General features: G+C 37.4%; 2 protein-coding genes and 1 long non-coding RNA gene across 7 annotated transcripts in view; 1 reads left to right on the top strand and 2 right to left on the bottom strand.

Annotated features, from left to right (window-relative positions):
- The window catches only part of SUGT1 (SGT1 homolog, MIS12 kinetochore complex assembly cochaperone), a 41,918-nt gene extending 29,827 nt beyond the window's left edge, over nt 1–12,091 (bottom strand). The window contains exons 1-8 of one of the 2 annotated variants that reach the window (XM_042927330.1): nt 11,997–12,091; nt 11,615–11,728; nt 11,464–11,548; nt 5,499–5,589; nt 4,729–4,798; nt 3,953–4,023; nt 777–830; nt 382–398 (exon numbers count right to left, since the gene is read on the bottom strand). In XM_042927330.1, the coding sequence (XP_042783264.1) occupies nt 382–398; nt 777–830; nt 3,953–4,023; nt 4,729–4,798; nt 5,499–5,589; nt 11,464–11,548; nt 11,615–11,652 (426 nt within the window). In that variant the 5' untranslated portion in view covers nt 11,653–11,728; nt 11,997–12,091. Of the gene's footprint in view, nt 1–381; nt 399–776; nt 831–3,952; nt 4,024–4,728; nt 4,799–5,498; nt 5,590–11,463; nt 11,549–11,614; nt 11,770–11,996 lie in introns of those variants that run through there. The other variant, XM_042927332.1, reaches the window with a different exon arrangement.
- Nucleotides 12,092–12,145: 54 nt separating this feature from the next.
- On the top strand, nt 12,146–20,162 carry LOC122213173. Its single transcript, XR_006199449.1, has 3 exons — nt 12,146–13,134; nt 18,006–18,085; nt 19,564–20,162. It is a non-coding gene; the product is annotated as an uncharacterized LOC122213173 (long non-coding RNA).
- The window catches only part of ELF1 (E74 like ETS transcription factor 1), a 108,522-nt gene continuing 101,459 nt past the window's right edge, over nt 20,121–27,183 (bottom strand). For all 4 annotated transcript variants that reach the window (XM_042927314.1, XM_042927318.1, XM_042927312.1 and 1 more), the window contains exon 9: nt 20,121–21,798. In XM_042927314.1, the coding sequence (XP_042783248.1) occupies nt 21,195–21,798 (604 nt within the window). In that variant the 3' untranslated portion in view covers nt 20,121–21,194. The remainder of the gene's footprint in view (nt 21,799–27,183) is intronic.

The following is a 27,183-nucleotide window of genomic DNA, read 5'->3' as shown; positions in this document are numbered from 1 at the left end:
CCATCCAGGCGCCTCTGACTTTTGTGTTCCTATTACACCACCATAAACCCTGCAAGTGCTTCCAAGGCAGCAGCTGTTCAACCTAAATGTGAGGACGTTTCAGCAAGGAAAAGAAAAAAAAATAACTATCCTGACCATACTAAAACATACCAAATCAACTTGACTCATACATTAAATGGGCCCAATAATTTTCATGGCTACAAACCTCTACATTTATTTCATCAAACCAAAATGTATTATTTCAGTTACTAAAGGAAAAAGTATTTGCATCCAATTGCTTAAGATATAACTAAAAGAAAGATCAGTCTGAGTCCTGTCTCAAATATGCATGGCAAAATTATAATTAAGTAAAAACACGAAGGAGAAAAACTTTGTACTTACCACCTCAGAATGCGATCCTATTAAAAACATAAAAACATCTCCGGTTAACAATACACTTATAGACAAAGTTATACACATAATTTCTATGGCGCAAACATACTGACTGATTGCATAAATCAATTTACCATACATCCCAAATAAAAGAAAGTGGTTTAATTTTGCATTCTGGAGTCACTTTAGACTTCTTAGTAATTTCTTACCGGTAATATAATGATACAAATCTATCTAAATCATCCTTTCAATATAACAGTACCTTGGAAATCCCTATCTGAGGGAACTAGTTAAATTTATGATGTATAAAGTTATAAAGTTACAAATAAATTTGTTTAAATCCAAAAATGTCAAACATTTACTTCTTTGTAAACTGAAAGACCTTTAGAAACCTACATGCTTACCATCCTGAGCTTCTTGACACCTTTTAATCCAGACAGTGAAATCAGGATCTGCACCTAGAAAAAAACAGAGTGTAACATCACTCATCCGCACCATCTAACATATTCATTCAACAAATACTTACTGAATATCTACTATGTTCCAAGCAGTGCTTTAGGCACTCGGGGATTCAGCAGTAAATTAGACAGAAACCCTTGTCGTACCACAGTTTATAGCAAGCGTAAAATTACAGCTACAAATACACTAATAGGTTTAACATCTAGACATTCATCCTGAAGAATAAAAAAAAAAAAAAAAATTGCTTTTAACCAGTCAACCTTACTGGTTCCCAGATACACAGAATCTCTATTTCCCCTCACCCTCTTCTGTTAAAGGAGCTTCCTCTAGCACAACGAAATCAGATCTGAATTAGAGTCCCTACACACCATCATTTAGTGTGGAGTGGAAGACTAGTAACAGACAGCTGGACCGGGATCTAAAGGCCTCTCCTGACCCAGGTTTGTTCTCCAAAGCAGCTACCTGCCTATCCTGTCTACTATTCTCTCAGTGGCCTTTCTTGTTACCATGCCATTCTTACCAATGGCAAAAAACACCTCTGGGGCGCCTGCGTGGCTCAGTTAAGCGGCCAACCTCAGTTCAGGTCATGATCTCACAGTTCATGGGTTTGAGGCCCGCGTTGGGCTCTGTGCTGACAGCTCAGAGCTTGGAGCCTGCTTCAGATTTGGTGTCTCCCTCTCTCTCTCTCTCAAAAATGAATAAACATTTAAAAAAATTTAAAAAAAAAACACTTCTGTACTGTGTGTAGTTGTCGTATCTCCAGATTCCATGGGAGCCAACAGACGACAGATGGTGAACTATACACTTAAAAGACGGCAATGCAAACATGTATGTAAGCAAATTATTACAAGACTTAGAACAATGATGATATCTAAACAGTACAGGGTCTAATGAAATATAATGTTTAAAATTATTAAAAGTATTCTAAATAAAAGTTTACACACTCAATCTAATTATAAGCAAGATTATTTTGAAAAATAAAAATTTCTTAAAATGGGGTGCCTGAGTGGCTCAGTTGGTTAGCATCCAATATGGGCTCAGGTCATGAGCTCGCGGTTTGGGGGTTCAAGCCGTGCATTGGGCTCTGTGCTGACAGCTCAGAGACTGGAGCCTGCTTTGGATTCTGTGTCTCCCTCTCTGCCTCTCCCCCACTTGTGTTTTCTTTCTCCCTCTCAAAATTAAACATCAAAAAAATTGTTTTAATTTCTTAATATGAAATTTCCTAATACATTAATTATAAGTGAAATTCAACTACACAGGCCTTAACTAATACCTACATACATGTACATACATATTCATTTTAGTGGGCGAAACAATTACATCAAATCTTTGATGTGAATAACCTATTATTCAAATTAATCAGTAAATAAAAACCAAGCTTTCTACCATACCAAAGGAAAAAAAAAGTAATATTCTGAGTTATAAATTTTTTACCTTGTCTAATAAGGGAACCCTAACAATTTATTTATTTTTTATTTTTTATTTTTTTTGACGTTTATTTATTTTTGAGACAGAGAGAGAAAGAGCATGAACAGGGGAGGGTCAGAGAGAGAGGGAGACACAGAATCTGAAACAGGCTCCAGGCTCTGAGCTGTCAGCACAGAGCCCGACGCGGGGCTCGAACTCACGGACCGTGAGATCATGACCTGAGCTGAAGTCGGACGCTTAACCGACAAGCCACCCAGGCGCCCCGGGAACCCTAACAATTTAACATAAATTTTCCCTAAAATTAAAAGAGCAAATCTGTTTTTAAATTAAATATCCTCAACAGCAATTTTACCAAAAACCAGACACCTTCATTTGAGGCAGACTGAAGTAATTCTAAGATAGAAGTCCATGGCAAGAAGGTATTAAAAAAGAAAAATTTTAGATGGGGAACTTTTTTTGCTCTAAAAAAAGAAATAAAATAGGGCTTTGAAGTCTAGAAAGGGGAATGATTCACGTCTCTTCAGGGTTTTCATATATGTATCATACAAGAAAACTGGACTCTAGAATTTGCTAGGAGTGGTGGTACGCTGGCTTGCTAAGCGAGTAACCTAATGGTTCACATACTACCACTCTTTCCTAATTTGTAGGTTCCGATTGCAAAGTTGGGCGCGCTGTTCTCTCCCGAGCAGGTATACAGAAGAAAAGCAAATAATCAAAACAATACAACAGTAAATTTTTAGAAATATAAAAACACAGTCATGCAATACTTTAAAGTAGAGATTCACAACCTCAGCACTACTGATATTTTGGACGAGATACTTCTCTCTGTTCTGGGAAATAATCCTGTACAACATAGAATGTTTACCAGTATCCCTGGCCTCTACTCACTAGATGTCAATAGCACATCCCCCATCCATCAGTCATGGTCATCAAAAATCTCTTCAGACATTATCAAATGTCCCCAAGAGAGTAAAATCATCCCTAGTTAGGAACCACTGCTCTAGAGAACTGTGAAAAGACTCTATCATTAGAGGAAGATAAAATGACAGTAGACAATACACAATAAGAATTCTGTAGTCTACGATTATCTATGAGATTACTTACAACTTTTGTCTGCCAGTATTTTGCAGACTTTTCTGGTTTTTTGGCTCTTACAATTTCTATACATGTGCACAGATATCCATACTACTAATTTTCACATACTTCTCTGAAGCTGACGTTAAAAACTCACAGTACTTTCAAAGCTCCAAGTTTCTTCCTATCACAATTTACCCAAACTGACACTACACTTCCTTATAAAAATCTCTGCTGTAAAACTTCCCATCTCAGCTACCTGAATAATAACTTAAACTGAAGAGACTTCTGAAAAAAGAGCAAATGAAACTTTCACTTGTCTATCAGAAAAATATAAAGCCAGGCTAAGTAAAGGGAGCCCACTGAGTCTTTATATACAGTTTTTAACTTCTAATGGCAAAGTTTACCTGTGATTTAAATGCTAAAGAAAGGACAATTTAATCAATTTTAAGTAAACTCAAATTTTGCAAACAACAGGAAATGTCAGTAAGAAAAAAAGATGTTGGGTTTCTACAATGAACTTGAGATGAATTTGAGATTATACTAACAAAATTGAGCTGTTGTATTTAAAATACAGAAATAGTGGGTTAGTTTATTAACATACAATTCCAATACTTACTATCTAATTTCTGTCCTCCTACAAAAGTTTCTAGAGCAGCAGCAAAGTTTTTTTCATGGTATTCACATATCCTGCATGAGCATATTAAAAACAAATACCACACACACGTGAGATCATGAAAAAAGGCTTTCTTTCTAATTAAATATCTTAGCATGCTCTACTGGTAAAAGAAATATTTTAAGTATATGTTAATAAGCTAAGAAGTTTTCTAATATACTGTAACATTAAATATATCTCCCATTAAAACCCTATTTTGGAACTCGTTTCAGAAGGAATTTCTTGATTTTAATTATGTACACTTGCTTATTCCAAAATATAGTTACACTAAGAAATTAAAGAAGTTTCTTAAGAATAAAGTTACACTTAACAGAAACAAGCTGGGATATAAAGTACACAGATACAGCGCTTTCACAGCATTAAATGTAGCTTGTCTAGCTTGGTTGAGAAATATATTCTCTAGTCACTTAAATATAGTAAATCCCAAACAATGAACAAAAAGGGGTATGAAATCCATCAGTTTCATCTATACCTTGCAATTACTCCAATCATTGCTATTTTAAAAAACGCTAGTTATATATCTCCTATCACATACTAACTAGTTATGGAAGTATAAAATTATACTTAAAATTAAATCCTATTTCAGCTGTAAAATGTATTAATAAAATGTATAAATACAGAATTTACTATTTACATAAAACTTAAAATTAATTCATTCAACAAACTAAACACCTACTATCTATAGTCCAGATTCAATAAGAAGAGTGGTTATTGCATACCCTTTTCTCAGCATAGCAATGGAATTATTTGGATTAAGTTCAAGAGATTTCCTTGCATCAGCAACAGCATCTATATACCCAAAAAAAAAAAAAAAAAAAAAAAAAAAAAAAAAAAATGGGGTTTTTAGTCAGTTATTTGTGGATCCTAACAAGTTACATACAGAACTTGAATCAGTCTTAGATTTTTAAGTTTTCAAGTTTGAAAATGGACAAATGCTTCTAAATTAGGAAAAGCTAATCTAAGATATAATTCAAAAAACTTTACCCTCAAACCTTATGAGCCTAATATTTAGCTTCCTTTTTAAAGCTATTCAGTCTATGAATAAAGCTCTGTGATAAAGTTCATCTAATTTTCTCATTAACATCATTTATGTAATTTGTCTCAAGGTATTTAATTTTTCCCCACCCAGATTCTCTACCCAGAATAAAGTTACACAATACAGAAAGGTATTCTTTTTTATAAAAATTGCAAATAAGAACATTTCATTTAAATACTCTGTGAAATAGTAAATGTAATGCTATTTTTTGTTAGCATATAAAATAACTACAAATGAACTCCATATAAATTGTCCACCCACTGAAGGAAGAAAAGACACCCAGAACATCTGTTCGGGTGTTGCTCAACAAGTTTGTCATGTTTCAGCTACTTTACACCTTGTATGAAAGACCAATTTAAAAATCCTCAAAGATAATCTCTACTGTGTATGATTCACTGTATCTTTGGCAAAATTTACAACTTAAGAAAAAATACAGTCAGTAAGAAAAGTTACCACAGTAATTCCCAAGAAGAATGTAACAATAAGCTCTTTGACAATAATATTCTGCATCATCTGGTTTCTGTTCCAAAGCCTTAGTCAGCTCCTAAAATATAAACATGTTGACTGTTAGTACATGTTTTTTTAAAAGCAACTGAATTCTAATTAAACATGATTTTTAATCAAATAACCTATTATCATAAGCTATTTGGAGAAAAGATAACAGGGAATTAAAATAAGTCTGGAGCTTTTCTTTGCAAGAGAGTCGGTATCTCCCCTTCTCTGCTCTCCCCCACCAAAACCCACAATCTGATGTAGTATCTTAGCACAATTCCTGGCCTACAGTAGAAAACTCAATAAATGGTAATTATTATCACCTCATTTATTCTGAAGAATTTAGATGATATACATTGACCATCACAGATTTTCTCCTCCTAATTTGGAAAAGACTCAAAGATCATGTAGAAGTTGACATGCCTAGAAAATGCAAAGCTGTCCAATAAAAACAAAGAAACAAACATAAAACCTAGAAGTTAAATCTAGAGCTCAGGGAAGTTAACAGAATCAATAAAGACACAATCAAGCTTATCTGGCCCTCTCCTATCCTGTCAATGGCAGGGAACCCTAAGAAATTACAGCATTCTGTTTAAAACCCAGATACAATATCTCATAGAAAGCTACTATCAATTGATCAAGATTTAACATCAGATTAAAAGTTTGCCACCCTGGGCAGTCAAAAAAGTATGTTAAGTGGTAGCTGAAACAATGATGCAAGAAGACACAACACGATCACAATCGGCAAACGACCAATATAGGCCAATAGGAATGCTTTCATTCTCTACCCAGTGCTCACACATCCTAGGGATTTGGTAGTTTTCTTAAAAGGTAAAATCATTTCAAAAGCCACACATCATTAATTTTGCTTTAACCCAGTAGTGTGGTTCTCACAAAGCAATGTATACTATACATGGTAATCATTTACCCAAAATCCAACACACCTAAGATCCACACCATTTTTTACTATCTTCACCTCTACCATCCTGATTCAAGCAATAATGAAAATCAAGATTTGGTTTACATCAATAGGCATAAAATGCTCCAATGTCTTTCGCTGACTCAGGACAAAGGCCCAAGTTCGTCCAGTGACCTGCAAGGCCCTCCCTGATACTACCCTCTGCTAGCTTTTCAACCTCCTCTCTTACTACTCTTCCCCTTGTTCGTCTACCCTAAGCAAATTGGCCTCCTTGCTGTTCTTCAAACACCTTAGGACTCTGCACCTGCTGCTTCTCTCACTGGAAAGCTCTTTCCCCAGACATGCACAGAAGATCCATTCCTTTACTTTCTAGTTAGTGATGAGGCTGTGCCAGAGACAGGATTCAAATCCAGTCTGCCTGACTCCAAATATGGTTTTAAACACTGCCTCTTGGTAATGTTGTTCCAAGTATCTTTCACACACCAATGACATTTTACTAATGTGTTTTCCTAACACTTTAAAATTCCTAAGTTAAATGATACCATCTTGCACTAAACTTTCAACAATTTTGAAAAGAGTTAATAGCTTCTTACCTATCTACTCAAATATATCTTCAAACCAAATTTCTAGCCTCTCCTAAGCAAGAAAACAGGTACATTTCAGTTCAAAAAAGCTACTATAAATTATATTAACATCTGGATCATCTAATTGTTTTATTTTTAACGTTTATTTAAGAGTGCGAGAGAGGGAGGAGAGGCAGAGAGATAAGGAGAGAGAGAATCCCAAGCAGGCTCCAGGCTGTCAGTGCAGAGCCCGACACAGGGCTTGATCTCACAAACCATGAGATCATGACCTAAGCTGAAATCAAGAGTCAGACGCTTAACGACTGAGCCACCCAGGCACCCCGGGATTATTAACTTAGAAAGCATTTTTAAACATATGTTACATAACAAATCCAGGCCAGACACTGGGGGTACAAAGATAATTAAAATTAAAATGGAGTCAAGTAAAAACTTCTGAATTTCAAAGAACCAACTTGCAAATAACCTTTAAAAGCACAAACTAACTGGTTAAGGAGAAACAGTTACGTGATTCAGTTAAATAAAGCAACTTACTTGTTAGGCTGTTATTTTTGAAAAGTTACCAAGGGACAGAGCACAAACTGAACATTATGACACAAATTTAAATCAAAAACTACAATAACCAATTTACTTTGAATAAGCAATACACAGTATAATAAAACCAGAAAAAGTGAAGTTAAAACAGTAATTTGTGGTTGTATGAACTACAACGGACTTGTGGCATGTTTTGAGAGTTCTACTGTTTCTGTGACAACAGTTGTTCACTGCTGGAGTACAAAGGGACTGAAGAAAGGTATCTCAGAAGGCAAGGACTTCAGTGCCAACATCTGAATCATAGTGGCAAAAGGTCATTATGTAATGCAGACCAATGGGAAACATACTGTGAACATGTCCAAATATATACTTCCCTAACTACCCTAGTTAGTCTCTGCTATGTTCTCAGTGTACTTCATACACCACTCCATTAGAATATTTACCTTATATTTTACTAATCTGTTGATTTGTCTCTGTCTCCACTAGAATGCAAACTTCCTCAAAGCAGTCTTTTCATCTTTAGATACCTGACTCCCAGCACAAAATTCACCAGTAATGTATATTGTATACTGAATGAATGAAAAAGGTGAATAAGCTTGATACATTTCCCCTTTAATCCTAATTGGATAGTCTTATATAAAAATGTAACATTTTAGGGGCTCCAGGGTGGCTCAGTTGAACATCGGGCTCTTAATCTCAATTCAAGTCATGATCTTGCAGTTTGTAAAATCAAGCCCCACATAGGGTTCTGTGCTGACAGCTTGGAGCCTGGGGATTCTACCTCTCCCTCTGCCTCTGCCCCTCCCCCACTGGCTCCTGCACTCTCTCTCAAACGTACAAAAAAAAAAAAAGTTAACATTTTAATTGATATAACATCAAGTGTCCTGAATTTCAAAATGACTAGTTGACTCTTGAACAATGAGGTGTGTTAGGGGCACTGACCCTCACACAGTCAAAAATCCAATCTAACTTTTAACTCCCCAAAAACTTAATCCATAGATTTCTACTGACCAGAAGCCTGACTAATAACATAAAGAGTCAACTGACACATATCCTGAATGTTGTATGTATTATATACTATATTCCTACAATAAAGTTAGAGGAAAAAAATTAAGAAAATCACAAGGGAAAAGCATTTACAGAATGGTATGTACTGGGACACATCCATGTATAAGTGGGCCAATGCAAACCCATGTTGTTCAGGGGTCAACGGTACTGCTAAACCAGCCCTTGAGAAAGTCTAGAGAGAAACAGCCTCTCATCAAGGTTCCAGGCTTACTTATCATTACCAATTACTTAGTAACTAACATTTACCTGTTCATCTTTATGAGAAGGTCTTCTCAAGCTTTAAAAAGAACACTTCCTCTTAAAACAACTGGTTCTCCCCACTCCCAGTTTCTGACTCAGGTAGGTGGGGTGGGTCCTGAGAATGTGCATTTCTAGCAAGTTCCCAGGTAATGCTGCTACACGTGGTCTGGGGAGGATACTTTTGAGAATTACTTTCTACAACACTAGACTCAGTGTGGAAATTTGTGTCCTGAGGGCCCCATTCTGCCTCTAATTGGCTATATACATCTTTGTGACAGATCATTTGGATTTCTTTGCGTCTGTTTTCTTCTGTAAAATGGAAGGGTAAGTACTAGACCACATGAGGTGTAAGAACTTTGAGTCCATCTGAGGTGGGGCCCGAGTATTTGCATTTCTAATAAATTCCCAGGTGACGCTGATGCTTCTGGTTCAAAAGCCACAGTTTAAGAACCAAGGTACTAAAGCTAACCACATGCCTATTCTATGCAATTTCGTTCTTAGGAATATACCCCCAAAACAAAGTGCACGTGTTCACCAAGGTACACGTACAAGGAAATTCACAGTGGCTTTACTCATACTAGCTAATAACTGGAAATAACCTAAACATCTACTGTTAGTATAAACTGTTTTTGTCTTTTTTTTTTTTTTTGAGAGCACACACGTGCGTGAGTGGGGGAAAGCCAGAGGGAGAGGGAGAAAGACTCTTAAGCAGGCTCCATGCTGAGCATGGAGCCGGAGGTGGGACTCAATCCCATGACCCTGGGATCATGACCTGAATCAACTGAGCCACCCACGTGCCCCTGTGCTGTATTTTTAACCAATGAAATACTACACAGCAGTGAAAAAAATAACTACTTCACACAATATGGACATATCTCACATGTTTAAAGCAAGACACAGTACCAAACTCAACTGGGTAACTAGTCTATTATTCCGTTTATAGGAAGTACAAGAGAAAGCAAAACTAATGGTGACAGAGGTCAAAATGGGAGTTTTCCTGGTGGGTAAGGGGAATTACGGGCTGGGAAGAAGGATGAGGGAGCTCTCAGGATGGAAGTGTTCTCCATCTTGATCTGGGGGGGTATACGCATGCGTAAAACTACAACTTCAGTAGCTGCAGACTTACGATGTTATACACACAACCTCAAAAAAATGTTCTTAAATAAAACAAAGGAGATGAGAAGTGACAACAAAATTCATTGCAACAATATCCTTTAAAAGCAACCCATATAAACTAGATTTCCAATGAAGGCAGTGGGGCTAAGACCACCACAACAAATGTAGCTTCTGAAATTAACAGTTGTCTAGATGACCTACTGAATTATGCAGAAAAATGCTCAGTGCCTCCTGTAACATTATTCTAATCCTGATCCCAGAAGCTTCGCTGGGAAACAGAGCACAACAGATAAACCAACCATTTTATCCGAGGGCCTTCATATCTAGACCCAAAAAAACACACCCCAACTTAAAAGGTTCTAAAGGACCTGGCCCCTGGCTTCCTCCTGGCACCATCACTCACTCCTCTTTCATCCCCCTCTAGTGAAATGGGCCTTTTTGCCGCTCCTTGAATCGGACAGCCTCATGACTTTGCATTGGCTCTTTTCCTGCCTGGAATGCTCTTTCCCCAGAGCTTCACATCACCCTCCCTCAGGTCTCTGTTCAAACATCACCTCTTCATTGAGACTCTACTACCCATGTGGCAAATTTCGTTTAGCAGTCCTAGCTAGAAAAAAAACATCTTTTGCCTCAAACTGCTAACCTTACCTGTATTAGATATAACAACTGGACAAGGTTTGGTTTCCTCTTTCCCTCCTACTTCAAACCAAGAAAGCCCTCGCTGTATTTTGCGACCAATTGCATCATGTATCCCTTGCTTGGGCTCTCTTTATTACTTTTAATTATTACTTAAATCTTGCTCTTTTGACTTTTCTTTCTGCCTTTATAGTCTTTCACTTCACACAAATACAAAGTGTCCTGTAAATACAAATGCAAGACATAATACAAGACTTTAATCCATAGCAATCAGTGTCTTGTACAAAGCAACTCCAAAAAAAAGTTCTGATATATGAGTGGATAATGAACAGTGACAGGACATCTGGAAATATTCAGGAACACGGTAAAAGGTTTTTGTTCCAGCAGTCTGCACTTTTTAGCACAGCACCTGGTATGTACGGATGGCAAGAATTATCATCAAGTGGAAAACCGAATTAACAAATATAATCAAGCCTAGATTTCACTTTTTCTCCTACTCACAAATGCCATTAAAAAACAAAACAAAACAAAACTGTTTCCAGGCCAACTATGAAGGTTAACTACGCCCCCAAGAAATAAAGAAGGCATTCCTAAGCAGCTACGAGGATGCAGTTAACGGTCTACAACTGGGAGGGGACATGAACAAGGGTCTGGAGTAACTGGGCCACTGTGGAACCGAGGACAGACGGACACTGTCAGATTAAAGATGATACACATCAATAGTAACCCCGATCCCAGGAAGGCAGCGCTGAGAAAAGGCGGGGTCCGCTGGAACCCGTGGGGGCCGCGCTCTCCCAAGAAGAGTGGAGGAAGCGGAGACTGATTCTCTCACCTCTAACGCCGCCTGGGGGTCCTCGTCGATCAGAGCATCTGAGAAGCTCCGGAAAAACCTGCCAGCGAAAACAACGACATGCTCACTAAGGAGAGGGTGAGTGGGAGAGGGAGATAAAAAAATAATTAGCGAAAAGAATAAAAACACGCACTTCTGGGCTGTTGCAGGTTCTGCTGCAGCTGCCGCCATCCCTAATAATCGCTGTTGCTGTTAGAGCTGCTACCACCGAGGTTACGAGCTGCGCCGCCGCCCAAGGGGGAAACTTCTGGAGAAACACAAACTGAGCTTCCGTCCTAAGTAGCCAACGAGCAGCCACGCAGCGTGCGGCGGGGGGAGGGGAAACGAAAAGCGAGCGCAGGGCGGGCTGGGACCGTGGAGGACTGAGTCTCGCGGCCGGCCGCGTCCCGTGACCAACACTCCCAGTCCCCGCCCTTCGCAGCCATGGTTACGGACGCGTGGGCTATTTACGTCTCCGCACTCCAACAGAGCCTTCGGGGGGGGGGGGGGGTAGTAGTTCAAAAGCATTTTTGTACCATACTGTTATTCCCCAGGAGCGTGTGACGCTTGGGAAAGTTTTGCACGTCTATTAATAATAAGCCACATCGGGCTCCATTTTCACCACAGCTCACTATAATTCTTATCATGGCTCCCCGAGGCAGCCGAGGCTTTCATGACCTGTGACGTCATTCTGCACTACGTGTCTTTTCCGGGAGCGTAGTTCCGGCCTGTGCGTAGTTCCTGTGATTTATGCGCTGGGAATCCTAACGGACAAGGATTTGCCGGAAATCGTCCTGCCCTTGCAGATGCTAGACTGAAGGATGCACTTTGGTTCCGGTTCGCGTGTACTATTCCATTACCCAGGACTCCACAGCCGCAGGCTTTTTTCCTAGTTGGCTTCCCCGAGTGAGAAGAAAACTTGTTACATCTAAAGGCACCAAAGGGAGGAAGGTGGCCTAATATTGTGTCAGTACTGTTTTACTTTTCCCATCTAGTCAGGTCCTGTCCTCTCTCACCGCCCTTTGACACACGAAGATCTGATGGAAGCTTCTAGCAAGTTCCATGGACTAGGGGTGGAGAAAGGAGGAGGAAGTGGGAGCGAGCTGCCCAGTCAGTAGACATTAAACAAGTAAATGAACTTGAGTGTCTACTACATCCAAAATCTAAACTAAGCCCTGGGATTCAAAGATGTTAATATCCTCTCCAGAAATTTAAACTCATTGTTTTAAATGCTGACGTGAATGGGAATAGCCATAATAGCAAGGACAGGCACTCAGCCCAAAAAAAGGTATAAGGATGGATTTCTCAAAGGTGTGATACCCGAGCCCCAGCCTCAAAAGCTAAATTAGAATTAGGACAGACAAGAACATGTGTTAGAAAAACGATGATATGAAGTCTAAAATTGGTAGAGCCAAAATTCAAGTCAGGTGAAATGCCAGGTCATAAACAGCTAGATGTGGTCTTCTGAGGAGCTTGGATGTGATGCTCTTAACGATGCTAACCCATTACAGGATTTCTAACTTAAACAGGCCTTAACAGTCACATTTGCATTTTTAAAAGTATGTTATTGTCTCTGTGCTATGGAAGAATGGTTAAAGGGAAAAGAACAGTTGTTGGGCGACAACTGCTGTGTTTCAAGCCAAAGTGACCCTCTTACATAGGTCAGACAGAAAGGTAAGAGCAGAAATATGTGAGGTAAAACTGGCTGGGTTTGCTGATCTTTTAGGATCAGTGCTTTTTGTGTCATATTAATAAGGCTTCACCTACTCCAAGGGCATGAGGCTATTCTGTGTTCTCTTCTAGATGCTTTATTAATTTAGGTTTGACATCCAGGACTATGATTTATCTCGTTAATTTTTGAGGAAGGTATGAGCCTGAGATCAAAGCTCTTTTCCCCCAATATGGATATCTGAGTGACCCAGCCCTACTTACTGAAAATGCTGTCATCTATTATTTCGCCCATTAAATTCTTTTTTTAAATGTTTTATTTATATATTTTGAGAGATAGAGAGCACGTGCACACGTGGGGAAGGGGCAGAAAGAGAGGGGGGAGAGAGAATCCCAGGCAGTTTCCATGCTGTCCGTGCACAGCCTGATGCGGGCTCGATCCTGTGAATTGTGAGATCATGACCTGAGCAGAAATCCAGAGCTGAACACTCAGTTACCACCCAAGCGCCCCCACCCCTACCCCACTAAATTCTTATGGTACTTTTGTTGTCAAGTAGAAGACCATGTGTATGTGGGTCTGTGTGTCTAACCTTGTACCAGTACCACACTATCATAATTAATGTAGTTTTATAATGGATCTTGAGGTCCTAGAACTTTTCAAGTTTGCCTTGGCTATTCCAAATCCTCTGTATTGCCATTATTTTATACATCTTATACAATTTATTTCCACTTAGTTACAAATTTTAGAATGAGCTTGTCAACTTACAAAAAAAAAAAAAAAAAAGCCTGCTGGGATTTTAATTGGACTTGCATTGGATCTGTAGATCTGTTTGGAGAAAACGGACTTCTTAATATTGAGACATAAGTATCATTCATACACCCTCCATTTGTTTAAGTGCTCTTTAATTTCCCTCAGCAGTTTTGTAAATTTCAGTGTAGAGGTATCACATATCTTTCATTAGATTTATACTTGAGTATTCGGCTTTAAAACAAAACTTTTATTTATCTATTTTGAGAGAGAGACGGGGTGGGGGAAGAGTGATCAAGGGAGAGGCAGAGAGGGAGAGAGAGAATTCCAGGTGGGCTCCATGCTGTCAGCACAGAGCCCTATGTAGAGCTCAAGAACTGTGAGATCATAACCTGAGCCAAAATCAAGAGTCAGACACTTAACCAACTGAGCCACCCAGGCCCTCCAGTTATTTGTTTTTTTTAATGCTATTTTAAATGACATTTTAAAAGTTTTATATTTAGGGATGACTGGGTGGCTCGGTCGGTTAAGCATCCAACTTCAGCTCAGGTCAAGATCTTGCGATCCATGAATTCAAGCCCTGCATCTGGCTCTGTGCTGACAGCTCAGAGCTTGGAGCCTGCCTCTGATTCTGTGTCTCCCTTTCTCTCTGCCCCTCTCCAGCTTGCACTCTGTCTCTCTTGCTCTCTCTCAAAAAATAAACATTAAAAAAGATAAAAGTCTTATATTCTACTTCTTTGTTTTTAATACGTAGAAACAGTATTTTTACATATTGACCTTATATTTCTTTTTTTTTTTAACATTTATTATTGAGAGACAGAGCATGAGCAGGGGAGGGGCCAAGAGATGGGGAGACACAGAATCCGAAGCAGGCTCCAGGCACCGAGCGAGATCATGACCTGAGCTGAAGTTGGACGCTTAACCGATGGAGCCACCCAGGCGCCCCTTGACCTTACATTTCTAATACCTTGTAGGTTCTTTTAGAATTTCTATGATTACAATTTTTCATCTGTGAATAAAGAGTAAGGTCTCGTGAAATGACTATACCTTTCATTTCTTTTTCTTGCTGTTTTTCACTGGCTGGTACATCTCATATAGTGTTGAATAGAATAGTGATAATGGGCTTCCTCTCTTGGCTATAACATCAGAGGGGAAGGCATTCAATAGCAAATGCTTTTTCTGCCTTTACTGAAATGTTCGTATCTATTTTTTCTTTAAAGTGAATTACTTTGATTTTCAAGTGTTCTCTAAATGGCCAATAGGCATAGGAAAAGAAGTTCTACATCAATAGCTATATTAGGGACATTAAAGTCATACTTTGCTACTAAACACTCACCAGAATTGTTTAAAAGGAATTCCAATACCAAGCCTAGGCAGGGATATGGGGCACCTATAACTGGTGTATGTTGCTAGTGGGAGTATAAATTGGTGTCATTACTTTAGAAAACTTTTTTTTTTAAGATTTAAAAAAATAATCTCTACACCCTAACATGGGACTCGAATTACAACTCCAAGAGTTACACGCTCCACAGCCAGGCACCCCTAGAAAACTTTTGACACTATCTACTAAATCTAGTCATACATATACCCTGTTACCCAAAAATTCTACCACTGGGCATATCCCCAAGAGAAAAGAGTACTTAGTTTGCATACATGAATATTGATTACAGCATTGTGCACAGGAAAAACTGGAAATAAATATCCTTTGATAGGAGAAAAATACTGTAGAGCAATGATTAAGAATAAATTGCAAATACACACAACAAAATGTAGGAACCTCACATACATACCTCACATACATAATGTTGAGTTAAAGAAGCCAGACAGGGTACATCTGGATTGATTCCATTTATATGAAGATAAAAACTATTGTGAGGGATACCAGAAAGTGATCTCCTAGCTGAGAAGAGCCATGAAGGAAACTTCTTGGATGCAGGAAATGTTACATATCTTGAACCACGTGGCAATTATGCCAATATATTCAGATGTAAAATTTTATTGAGTTGTACACATAAGATTTGTACCCTTCATGCCTCCATAAATAGGAGGTAAAGATTTAAAACAAAACCAGCAACAGTCAGAATTTGAAATTTATGACATTTACAATAGCATCAAAAATATTAAATACTGAAAAATAAACCTGACAAAGGATACGCAAAAAGTATACATTGAGATTTATGAAACACTGCTGAGAGAAATTAAAGAACACCTAAACAAATGGAGATGCATCTATGGAGACTTAATATTGTTAAAATGTCAGTTCTTCCCAAATTGATCTATGGATTCAACATGATCCCAATCAAAATCCCAAAGGTTTTTTCTGTTTCAGTTGAGAAACTGATTCTGCAAATTCAGGTGGAAATACATAATTAGAATAGTCAAATCAACTTTGAAAAATAACAAAGCTGGAGAACTAACACTACTGATTTCAACACACCAACCCTTTGTATGTATTGGCACAAAGATCAATAGAACAGAATAGAGTCCATAAATTCACCTGTACGTATACAACAAGTGATTTTCAACAAAGGTCCAAAGATAACTCAGGGAAGATAGCTGAAAAGGATAGTCTTTTGAGACTTTTTAATTGAAAGGGACAGTGTTTTCAACAAATTGAATATACAAAAGCAAAAAAAGTGAGCTTCCAATACATACCTTGCATCATCTATAAAAATTAACTCAAAATGGATCATAGGCCCAAATGTAAAATTTAAAACTATAAAACGTCTAGAAGGAAGAAAACCTTAGTGACCTGGGATTAGGCGAAGATTTCTTAAATATGACACTAACAGCATGACCCTTAAGAAGTTGATAAATCAGACTTTACCAAAATTAAAAGGTTTCTGCACTTTAAAAACACTTGCGAATCATATAGCTGAAGAACTTGCATCCAGAATACATAAAGAGTTCTCAAAAGTCAGTAATAAGAAAGCAACAGAATTTTTGATGGACAACAAATTTTAACAATCATTTCATCAAAGAAAATATATGGACGTCACATGAGCACATCAAAAGATGCTCAAAATCAGGGGCACCTGGATGCAGGAGCACTTGTATCACAACCAAACTCCTGGGGCAGCAGAGACAGTGATACAAAGCCTAGTGTTTAGTGCTTGGCAACAGTGGCTACGATTTCTCCACAAAATCACTTGTGCAGTTTGTTCCTAGCTGTTTGACTCAGATTGACTCCGATTCTCTAGTCCTTTTGTCTATTCTATGAACTATACAATATTCTTATAATAAAATTTCTTTATGCTGAAAACCAGAATCCATCTCTATTGCTAAGGACCCAGAACTCAAACTGGAAGACAATTTGGTATTTGGAAGTGGAATTCTCCAAAACTGACCCTGGTATGTTGTATAACTGACCGGGTATGTATAAAAGGCAGGATGAAAGGTACTGAGGACACAACTATTCCAGGGTGGGAAAATGATGACCCTGGGACAGGGCATCAAACTTATATCATCAAATGGTGTGTTCTAAAGCTGACTCTGGAAAGAGTATCCTGAGTGCTCATACTGGATGTGGCTGTGGAGGACAAGAAACCAGGGGGACACAGCTGATCTGAAAAAGACGACTGCGTATGATCTCAAACATCCCAGGCATGAAACTGGATCGGGCAACAGGATGGGACTTTGATCTCTCTTTGGGAGAGTAATACATGTTTTATGCAGGCATGAGCGTTTTTGAAAGTGTCTGTAAAGAAAGATGCGTGTGGGTGATGGTAGGCCACACCATTCTCCCTCAGTTCTTGCTGGGGAGCCCCGATTTTGTTTGGCACCATACACATCTAAGTCATTCATGGTAACCCTACTTCCTTGACCAGCAATTTGTTTAGGAAGGGGTATATGACAAATCTAGCCAACGAGCTCTGAAGAGATGGCTGTTCAGGGTATTCCGGGAAAGATCTTCTGACAAACAGAAACCTAGAAGGAACTACTGCAGCTATCTGGCAAGTATGGCAGAAGCCATCCTGGAAACTAAAGCAAAATGCTGAGGATGGGAAAGCAGAGAGGGAAGAAACCTGGTTACTATCACCCGAGTTCCTGAATTAACTAACCTGGAAACCTAACTCCAGATGTCTTATTTTGTACTATTTAATAATTTTAAATTGGGTTTTTGTTTCAGGCAACTGAAAGCACCCCAATCCGAACTGACAGGATTTGGAGAGTAATATTTGAAGATAAGGCTGGTGGGACCAAGAAGAGGTAAGACCATGCAGGATATCAACTCTCTGAGGACAGTGAGGAAGGGCTTGACACTAAAGGATTTGACATAATGAAACTGGAATAAACATTTAAAAAAATTTTTTTTAATAAAAAATAAAAATTAAAAAAAAGTGAAAGCAATAAATTGAGAACTTAAAGTAACAGTGAGTTGGGGCACCTGGCTGGCTCAGTTGGTTGAGCATCCAGTTCTTGATTTTGGTTCAGGTCATAATCCCAGGGTTGTAAGATCAAGCCCTGCACTGGGTTCCATACTGAGCGTGCAGCCTGCTTAAGATTCTTTCTCTCCCTCTGCCCCTCTCCCCTGCTCACACACACTCTCTCTCTAAAATTAAAAAAAAAAAAAAAAAAAAAAAAAAAAAAATTTGTTTCTTGAAAAAAAAAAAAGTTCAGGGTGAGTTATAAAAGGTTAGATGTTGGAAAGGTCAAGGAAGATAAGGACAGAAATCTGGCATTTAGAAATTAACTACTAGTTAGTGACCTTTGCAACAGTAATTTCAGGGTAATAGGGCAAATGCAATACTATAGAAGGTTAAAGAATGAATGGGAACTGAGAAAACATCAGGTTTTTAGGTTACGACAGTGAGAGTAACATCACAGGCCAGAGAGCTGGCTATGCTCCTGTTCAGGAGTTCAATATGAGGACATTATGTTAGGGGATGCATGGCTAGCCAGAGTTCTAGAGGAGAAAGAACTTTCCCATGACTCTCTTAGGGTGCTTAGCTGGGCCTAAAAATCAAACTGACAGTTTAAAGAAGGAAAGCATACCTATTTATTTTAATGTTTTACATGATGTGGGAGCCTTCATATGGAAATGAAGATTCAAAGAAATGTTAAGCCTAAGTGTTTTTATACTAGGTTTGATAAAGAATGGGAAGTCATGAAAAATGACAGAAGAAAAGGGTATGAACTAAGGGTAGTAAACTAGGGAAATTTAGCAAGGCCTATTTGTTCAGATTCTTTTCTGCATTCCTCTGACTTCAGAGATTAAAATGCTCCTTTTAAAATCCCATTTTTGAAGAATATTAACTGACATGACAAAATGAGTAAGTGTGTAAGTTACTACTAGGTACAGGGGTATTGCATTGAGATTTTAATTTTCTTCTCTTTTTCTGGTTCTATGTTTTCTAAGTTTAACAATTAACTGATCTGATTTCTAATTAGAAAACTTGTTTTTTATTATTATTTTTAATTTTTTAATGTTTATTTATTTTTGAGAGACACAGCATGAGCAGGGGAGGGGCAGAGAGAGAGGGAGACACAAAATCTGAAGCAGGCTCCAGGCTCTGAGCTGTCAGCACAGAGCCCGATGCAGGGTTCGAACTCACGAACCGTGAGATCGTGACCTGAGCTGAAGTCAGACGCTTACCAACTGAGCCACTAGGCGCCCCAGAAAACTTGTTTTTTAGAGTGTGTTGAATATTATCGCTAAGAAAATTTCATTGTTTTCTAATTTATAGAGCTTGGCAATCCACGTGTGCCATGTAGAAGCTGCCGTCTGGCATAGCAGAAAGGAAAACTGAGAGGAGGAACTGCATTCAGCAATTCTAATCTGACCGATGGAGCTTATTATACGAATACTTAATAGCATTCCAAATACCAACAACATTTTCTGTATACTTCTTCTTAAGAAATATTTGCTTAAAACACAAACACTGAGAATTTTTACATGATTTATTTAATAATAAACCAATTAAAGATACAAAAACGTTTAGAGGCTTCCAAAATTTAAATTTTTGCTTAAATACAAATTCACTCTGTAATATGAAAACATAGAACAAGAGACCTCTAAACATGATTTTTTTCATCTACAAAAGTTTCTCCTTTGCTGTACTAGAAAATTTGCAGAAAACAATTTTTCTTGTGAAATTAAATGTACATTATTTACAGTTGAAAAGTAATCTAAAAACTATTTCATTTCCGAGACTCAGATATATATGTATATTATCTTTGTACGCAACCCCCCCAACTCCCAATAAAAAAATGATCCAAAATATAAAGCAATTATGCTTTTATAGCAACTGACTACTCAGCCAGATGAGCCCAAGGTGTGGTTGCTTTCCGGGCCCTTAAGAAAGAGCCTTGACTCTTTCAGAATGGCAGTACATCATTTAGCACTCAGCAATGTAAGTTTACTGATGGGCCACGGTACACAGTGGCCTAAAAAGTTAATGAACACAGTATTTAGGAAGAATTCAGATTCATAGCAGATCTTACAGATAACAGAAGAATGAATTTTGTAGGTTGTAGGGCCAGTTATTTTTCTGCAATATGTTAGCCATATTTACATTAAGAAATAAGCTGATAATGTTTTAGTTGATATAACTTTAAAATATAGGAGCTAGAATCATTAACTTTAGAACCAGAAAGGAGCCTAAAGATCATCTCGTCTAATCCAACATATCCCTTCCTTTTATGGGAGAACTGAGGCCCAAAAAGATCCAGTGGCTTTGCCCAACATCACACAACTAATTAGCAGAAGAGCCACTCTTAGGCTGACGCTTTTATACTATCCTGCTTCTGAAACAGGTTCAGCCGTATCATGGGCAACTTTCAATTTTTAATGTTGTTTTCTACATCTTCATAGTTCCTTATACAGTGCAACCAACTAAAGTCAATCTAACTGAAATCATAATTTTAACAAAGTATAAAATAGGTGTCTTGCATTTGAAAGGGTCAAGACTTTAACTTACGCAAGTGGAATGAAAATGGTTCCTATATAAATCTCCTGTTGCCTTGTATTTAAGTACTGTATTTACAAAAGAATCAGAAAAACTAATACCATGTAAAATTAAAAAAGAAACTTAAAAAATGCTTATGGTATAGCAACTGAAAAAAATCTGAAAAGAATGTCTTCATAGTATAAAATGCCTGTTCCTTCACAATTGAATTCTGAAACATTTGCAGAACAAAGAGAAACACTTGGGTACCCTCCCTCATCTAACAAAGTCAAAATTAACTCTAAATTAATATTTTTAACAATTAACTACAAAATTAGGAACATCTGTAGAATTTATCTTAGAATCAGTTTGAATACAACTGGAAATGTTCAATTAAAAAACAACCATCCATAATTCCTTTGGTATATTAATTAAAAAGAGTTGGGTTCCAGCAATTCATTTTGTTTCACAGCTACCTGAGAGGCAAATCCATTGGAATTGGATACCACCATCACATAAGGCTGTGGCTGTTGCTCAGTCTTCTCAATGTCTTCTTTCAAATGATCTTCAACTTCCTTTTTCTCTACTTCCTGTATAAGAGTTTTTGTTTCTTGAGCTTTGATAACCGAAGTGATTACAGTGCCAGGTGGGTGAGCAACAAGTTGTGAACTTCGAGGAGAAAAGGTCACCACAGGAGTAGTAGCGCTGAAGGACGGAGATGAAGCCATACTGACGGTTCCGTTGCAAATGGATTGAACATTGCTAGTAAGTACCTGCTGTACATGGGCAGGGCTCAAGACAATCGAAGGAGGGGAGCCTGGCTTCTGTGACTGCAGCATGACATTTTCTTTCAGTACTGTCATGGGCTGTGAGGATGGAATGGCTTGTAAAATAAATTTCTGAGATCCAGCACCTGATGATGGATCTGTGCTGGCTATCACTGTTGTGATTGGCACTGTCTGGAGTGTTACTGTATGCAAATGCTGATTCCCAGGAGACACAACTACTGGAACTTGGGTTGGAGCCTGTATAGTCCTATTGAGATTATGAAATAAAAGAAAATCAGCATATTCTACACACCTGAAAACTTTTTTAACATTTGAAGTCATTTTGACAAAATATGAGTTATACATTTCAAATGCTACTCCCTGTATTTTCAACACAACATAAACATCGTACCAGACCCTGTATTATAATGGAATGTCCAACACAAAACTCTCAGGCCATTAACCATGATACCATCTGCTGTACAAAGTGCCACATTAACACAAATGGGGAAGCAATTTTGTTGGGGAAGGAGGAGGATATCAAAATGCTTGGCAAAGAAGTTATTATGAACTGCCTGAAAGAAAATTAGAAATTTTATTTTTTTTTAAGTTTATTTTTGGAGCGAGCGAGCAAGAGCACAAGCATGAGCAGGGGAGGGGCAGAGACAGAGGGAGACAGAGAATCCCAAGCAGGCTCCATACTGCTAGTGCAGAGCCACATAAGGGACTCGAACTCAAACCATGAGATCATGACCTGAGCTGAAATCAAGAATCAGATGCTTAACCAACTGAGCCACCCAAGCACCCCAAGAAAATTAGGTATTTTCAAACAAATGTATTAGATTCACTCTCATTATTTTTAATACTTGAGGGATAATATCATCCACATGTTCATCCACAATTACCAGAATTCATATGATTGTAATTGTTTTCAACCTGTTTCTCTATATATAGAGGGAAAATGCTCAATTAAAAAAAAAACTCAGTCTTAAATGTATATTGAACAGAACTATAAGAAGAAATTTAATAGTTCACAATTCATATTGTATTACATAAAACGAGTCATGAATATAATGAACTCATGGGGGTTCTTTAGGTTGGCATTGAGAGCAAACAATAAGGGCAAGCTTTGGCAAAAATAAATGGAAGCATGTTTCAGCAGTTTTCTCAGCTCAAATAATCTTTAACATAAAATCCTTTAATGTACATCAAGCTTACATAAGGTTGTTAATAATATCGTGAGTCAATCCAATTTTAAAAGTTCACTGGTGTGAAAATTATTGTTATGGCCTTTGTGAATATAAAACAAGCACAGCTGAAAACACTCAGCATCTGATCTCAACTGTTTCCTCTTAATTCTATGAAGCTATTATACAGAAGATAGATGACTGTTACTTCAAATGGTCAACAGCTAGGCTGGTGCCCATCACCCAAATGTTAATCATTGCACACAGATTATTATAGGCAAATTTTATATGTTACAGTTATGTGGCTTGTTACATACGTGAGAAATAAAATTCTGGAGAAAACAAATGGGTTAGCTAGGTAGACATAGGAAAAGAAAACTCAGTGCAGCTTAAGAGAAGTTCAAAGCAAGCGGAATGACACAGGATGACTAGATCCTACCCACTGTGGTAGGATTCTGATTTCCAAGTTCAGATTCCAACCAAGCCGCCTCTGTGACAATCAGCCTAGAGCAGGATGTTAGCAGCTCTTTTGAAGGATGGAATTAGAAGAGAATATGAGCCGGGTAATGAAGATTTAATAGGTGGACAGGCTATGACTAGAAATAGAGGCCAGATATACTGATAATATTGGGCAGGCAATAAAACAGTTGGAAGGATACAGAATAACTTTGGGATCCAGGCAGCTTTTCCAAAATACACTGTTCTTCCTTCTTCCCCTTGCCTACCTGAATCAGGGTATCTTGGGTGGAATCTGAGCCTGGGTATGTTATCTGACCCTATAGCCAGATATCATTTCTTAAATAAAGGGCTCCCCATGACAAGAGTTCATGGCCATGTACATGTAAATAAGATAGTACATGGCATATAGTAAGCACACAGATAGCATCTATAAATATGTACAGCCTTGCCACCCTGTAAGTTCTATTATCCCCATTTTACATATAAAAAATTAATGCACAAAGAGAGTGAACAGCTTGCATAAGGTGACCAGCTATGTAAGAGGCCAACTGCTGTAAGGCCTTTGTGCTTGACTGTTACAACACACTGCCACTTCTTCAGTCCCAAATAAATTCAGCTAAAGATGAATACTGTCTTTTCTATCTTTAAACTGTGGGCAGTTACACACCTTTAATACACAACTCCTTTTTCCTCTTTTCCTCATTCAGGTGTGGCACAAGCAATAACGTACTTGGAAATTTTCCATATTGCTAACCAGGGCTACCACTAGACTTTCAATGCTTTTGTTCAAACTAGAAAAAGACATCCTTTTCTCCAAACACCTGACTGTCCTCTGCCAGAAAATATATATACTCATTTATATATATATAATGTAAATATACTGGCTTATTTGAACAAATTCTAAAATAAGTGATTTTCACTAATACAAAAATTCAGAGATTAAAGGTAAAATATCATGCAGCCTTTTCCCAACCACAGAAAATTTTAATTATTTTTTTCTTAGTTAATGATTAAACTGTCAGTTGTGTCTGGTTATATTATATAACAAAGGTTATGTTACAGTTAACTACTTTATAAAATTTCCTACACTGCTTGTAACCACTGGTATATACTGGTAATTTAAAATTCCTCAAACTTTCTGAGACTAAGAAAGGTATACAATGTAACATTTAGTTCTTATTGTATATCTACTTAGATGTCAAGGAACTGTCATTTACCTGTTATGATCACCTGTAACACCATTAACTGTTAAGATCACCTTTATTTTAGAGATGAGGAAACACACTCAGAATAGTTAATTAATCCAATTCAATGTCACATCTAATAATTGACGAGGTTGAAGGGCTGGAAAGTTACGCCTATAGTCTTCCTACTCCATTACTTTGCTTTTAAGATAATTTGCACATTATACATTTTTTGAGGCTAAGTGATTTAAGAGACCCTAAGACAAACTACTGGTGCTTGAATAAATATTACAGAGAAAAAAGTTATGTTAGGTTGGTATGTGGACTTGCAAATTTATCAAGGGACAATTTCAGGAAAATATTTTACCAGAGGTTTACTTTTGTTGTAGCTTCTTTAAATAACATGAAGCTAGAGTCAAAATTAAAGCACATATAAAATTAAAGCAGAGTAAAAACTGAGCACATATACCATAAATCATTTAGAAAAGCTTAATAGATTTCAACAGACATACATGGAATTATGTGAGATAAAAAGATATGAGCAAAGGAAAAACAGAAAAGAAAAAACATGTTACTTCATTGTAAATGACTGGTAATTCACGAGAATCATGTGACTCAACAGGCAGGGTGGCAAATCATGAGCTCACTGCTTTGGACTAAACTTCTTGCATTAAAACACTGTCTTCACCACTTACTATATGTGACCAGGTTCCTTGGCCTCCTCATCTGTAAAATAGGAATAATACTACCTATATCTCATTGATAAGTTAGGATATTAGACATTAATATATGGAAAGCGTATAAAATACAGAGAGTGCTTTGAAAATGTCAGTTCTTATTGATATATTCATTGAATATTCTAAGTCCTATAAATTTTTTTTTAATGTTTATTTTCATTTTTGAGAGAGAGACAGACAGAGCATGAGTGGGGGAGGGGCAGAGAGAAAGGGAGACACAGAATCTGAAGCAGGCTCCAGGCTCTGAGCTGTCACCACAGAGCCCGATGTGGGGCTCGAACTCATTAACCGTGAGATCATGACCTGAGCTGAAGTTGGACGCTTAACCGACTGAGCCACCCAGATGCCCCCCCCTTTTTATTTAATTTTTAATAATTTTAAGTCCTATATATTCCATTTTCTCTTAGCTACAGATCTTTAAGTGGTCTTTGTTTTTATTAGTAAGTAGTTATAAAATTAAGAAAAATGTAGCCAAATTACTGCTATTTTACTCAGGAGTAATAATACGACAGTTATTTAGGAAAACCTCTTTATTCTTAAGAACTGTATGTTGAAATGATTAGAAATAAAATGTCATAATGATGTCCACTTACTTGACAAATAACCAAGCATGAAAAAGGGTAGAAATAGAGAGAAAACAAATAAAGCAAAATGCTATCAACTGTGAATCCAGGTGGATTTAAATAGGTGTTCACTGTACTATTTCAACCTGTTGATATTGTGAAATTTTTCATGATGAAAAGTTCAGGTAATTATAAAAAATACAAATAAAAAATAAAGAAATCACTAAATAAGGAAATAATCTAATGAAAAATGATTCTAATAATGCATTAAAATTTCAGAGTAATATGTACAATTTGCTTGAAATTTACTTAACACCTTTTCTTTCTTTCTATATAATGGAAAAGAACAATAGGAAAACCGGAGTAATTATATTCATTATTCATTAACTTTGGCCTTAACACATCCAGTAATTTCAGGGAATAAAATGCATTCCATTAGAGGCTTAACTCCTTTAAAATAAGTAGGATTTTTGAGAGATACAAATAAAAGATACAACCAAATGTGGGAACAATTTTTTTTAAAGTCAAAGGAATGATTAAGAATGTGTGTATATATATAAAAAAAGAAAGTGTGTATATACATACATATAAATAGAAAATGATTTATTCAATAAGTATGTTTTAAACTCTGAAAAGTTAAAGTTTTTAATTTCTTCATTATATAAGCAGTACACTTAGAGAACTCATTATTCCGAGAGGAGATAAGAATGAATATATACACTATTTCAAAATAAAATCTATAAATCTGAAGGGGTGTTATGTGATAGAGACTATGTTAAGCAGAAGGACAATGAATAAAATGTGGCTCCTGCAGGGTTACATGTATAGGAGGAGACGAGCATTAAAGTCAACTGAAACACCTGGTTCAAGTCCCAGATTGAGTTGCACTGCACACAAGCAGTCAGCTTTAACTGTGGAAGGCAAGGAAGGAATCATGAGCAGAGAAGTGAGAGCTGGTAGCGGAAGCTCCAGAAATTTAACTGCAGGTCTGTGTGCAACATGAATCTAACAAAAGCTGTAAGAAAGTAGCATAGCAAAGCTGTGACTAGTAGTCTTATATAACAGGTTGGACTCCAGAGAAAAAATACTGGAGCCAGGAAGCAGGCAGGGAGTCCACAGAACAATCAGGGACCTTAGAAATGAAAATTCTGAAAAGTACACCAAAAGACAGTTTGCAAATCATGGATAAGGAGTATAATTATAGCATTTTAATATCTAGCACTGAGTATTATTCAGAAATTGACATTCAGAGTAATAAAGTATCCAATACAGTATCACAATTTAATATCCATCAGAGCTAGAGTTATGTGGACTTTTTTTATTGCAAGGTGGGGGGATTTGTTTTTATTCTCAAGGTGTAAAAAAAAGATGCTAAAAAATAACTGAATCACTCCAAGAAGGGGGTCCTAGTGATTAGCTTATGACTATTGGATGTTTCCTATCAGCACGAATACACACAATGATAAGACGACAAAGAGCCTAGAAACCAATGGGAGGAATCACGTACTTCCAACTAGATACTC

Source organism: Panthera leo, chromosome A1, assembly GCF_018350215.1.
Source record: "Panthera leo isolate Ple1 chromosome A1, P.leo_Ple1_pat1.1, whole genome shotgun sequence".
Lineage (NCBI taxonomy): Eukaryota > Metazoa > Chordata > Mammalia > Carnivora > Felidae > Panthera > Panthera leo.
This window is presented reverse-complemented; position numbering and strand designations above follow the sequence as displayed.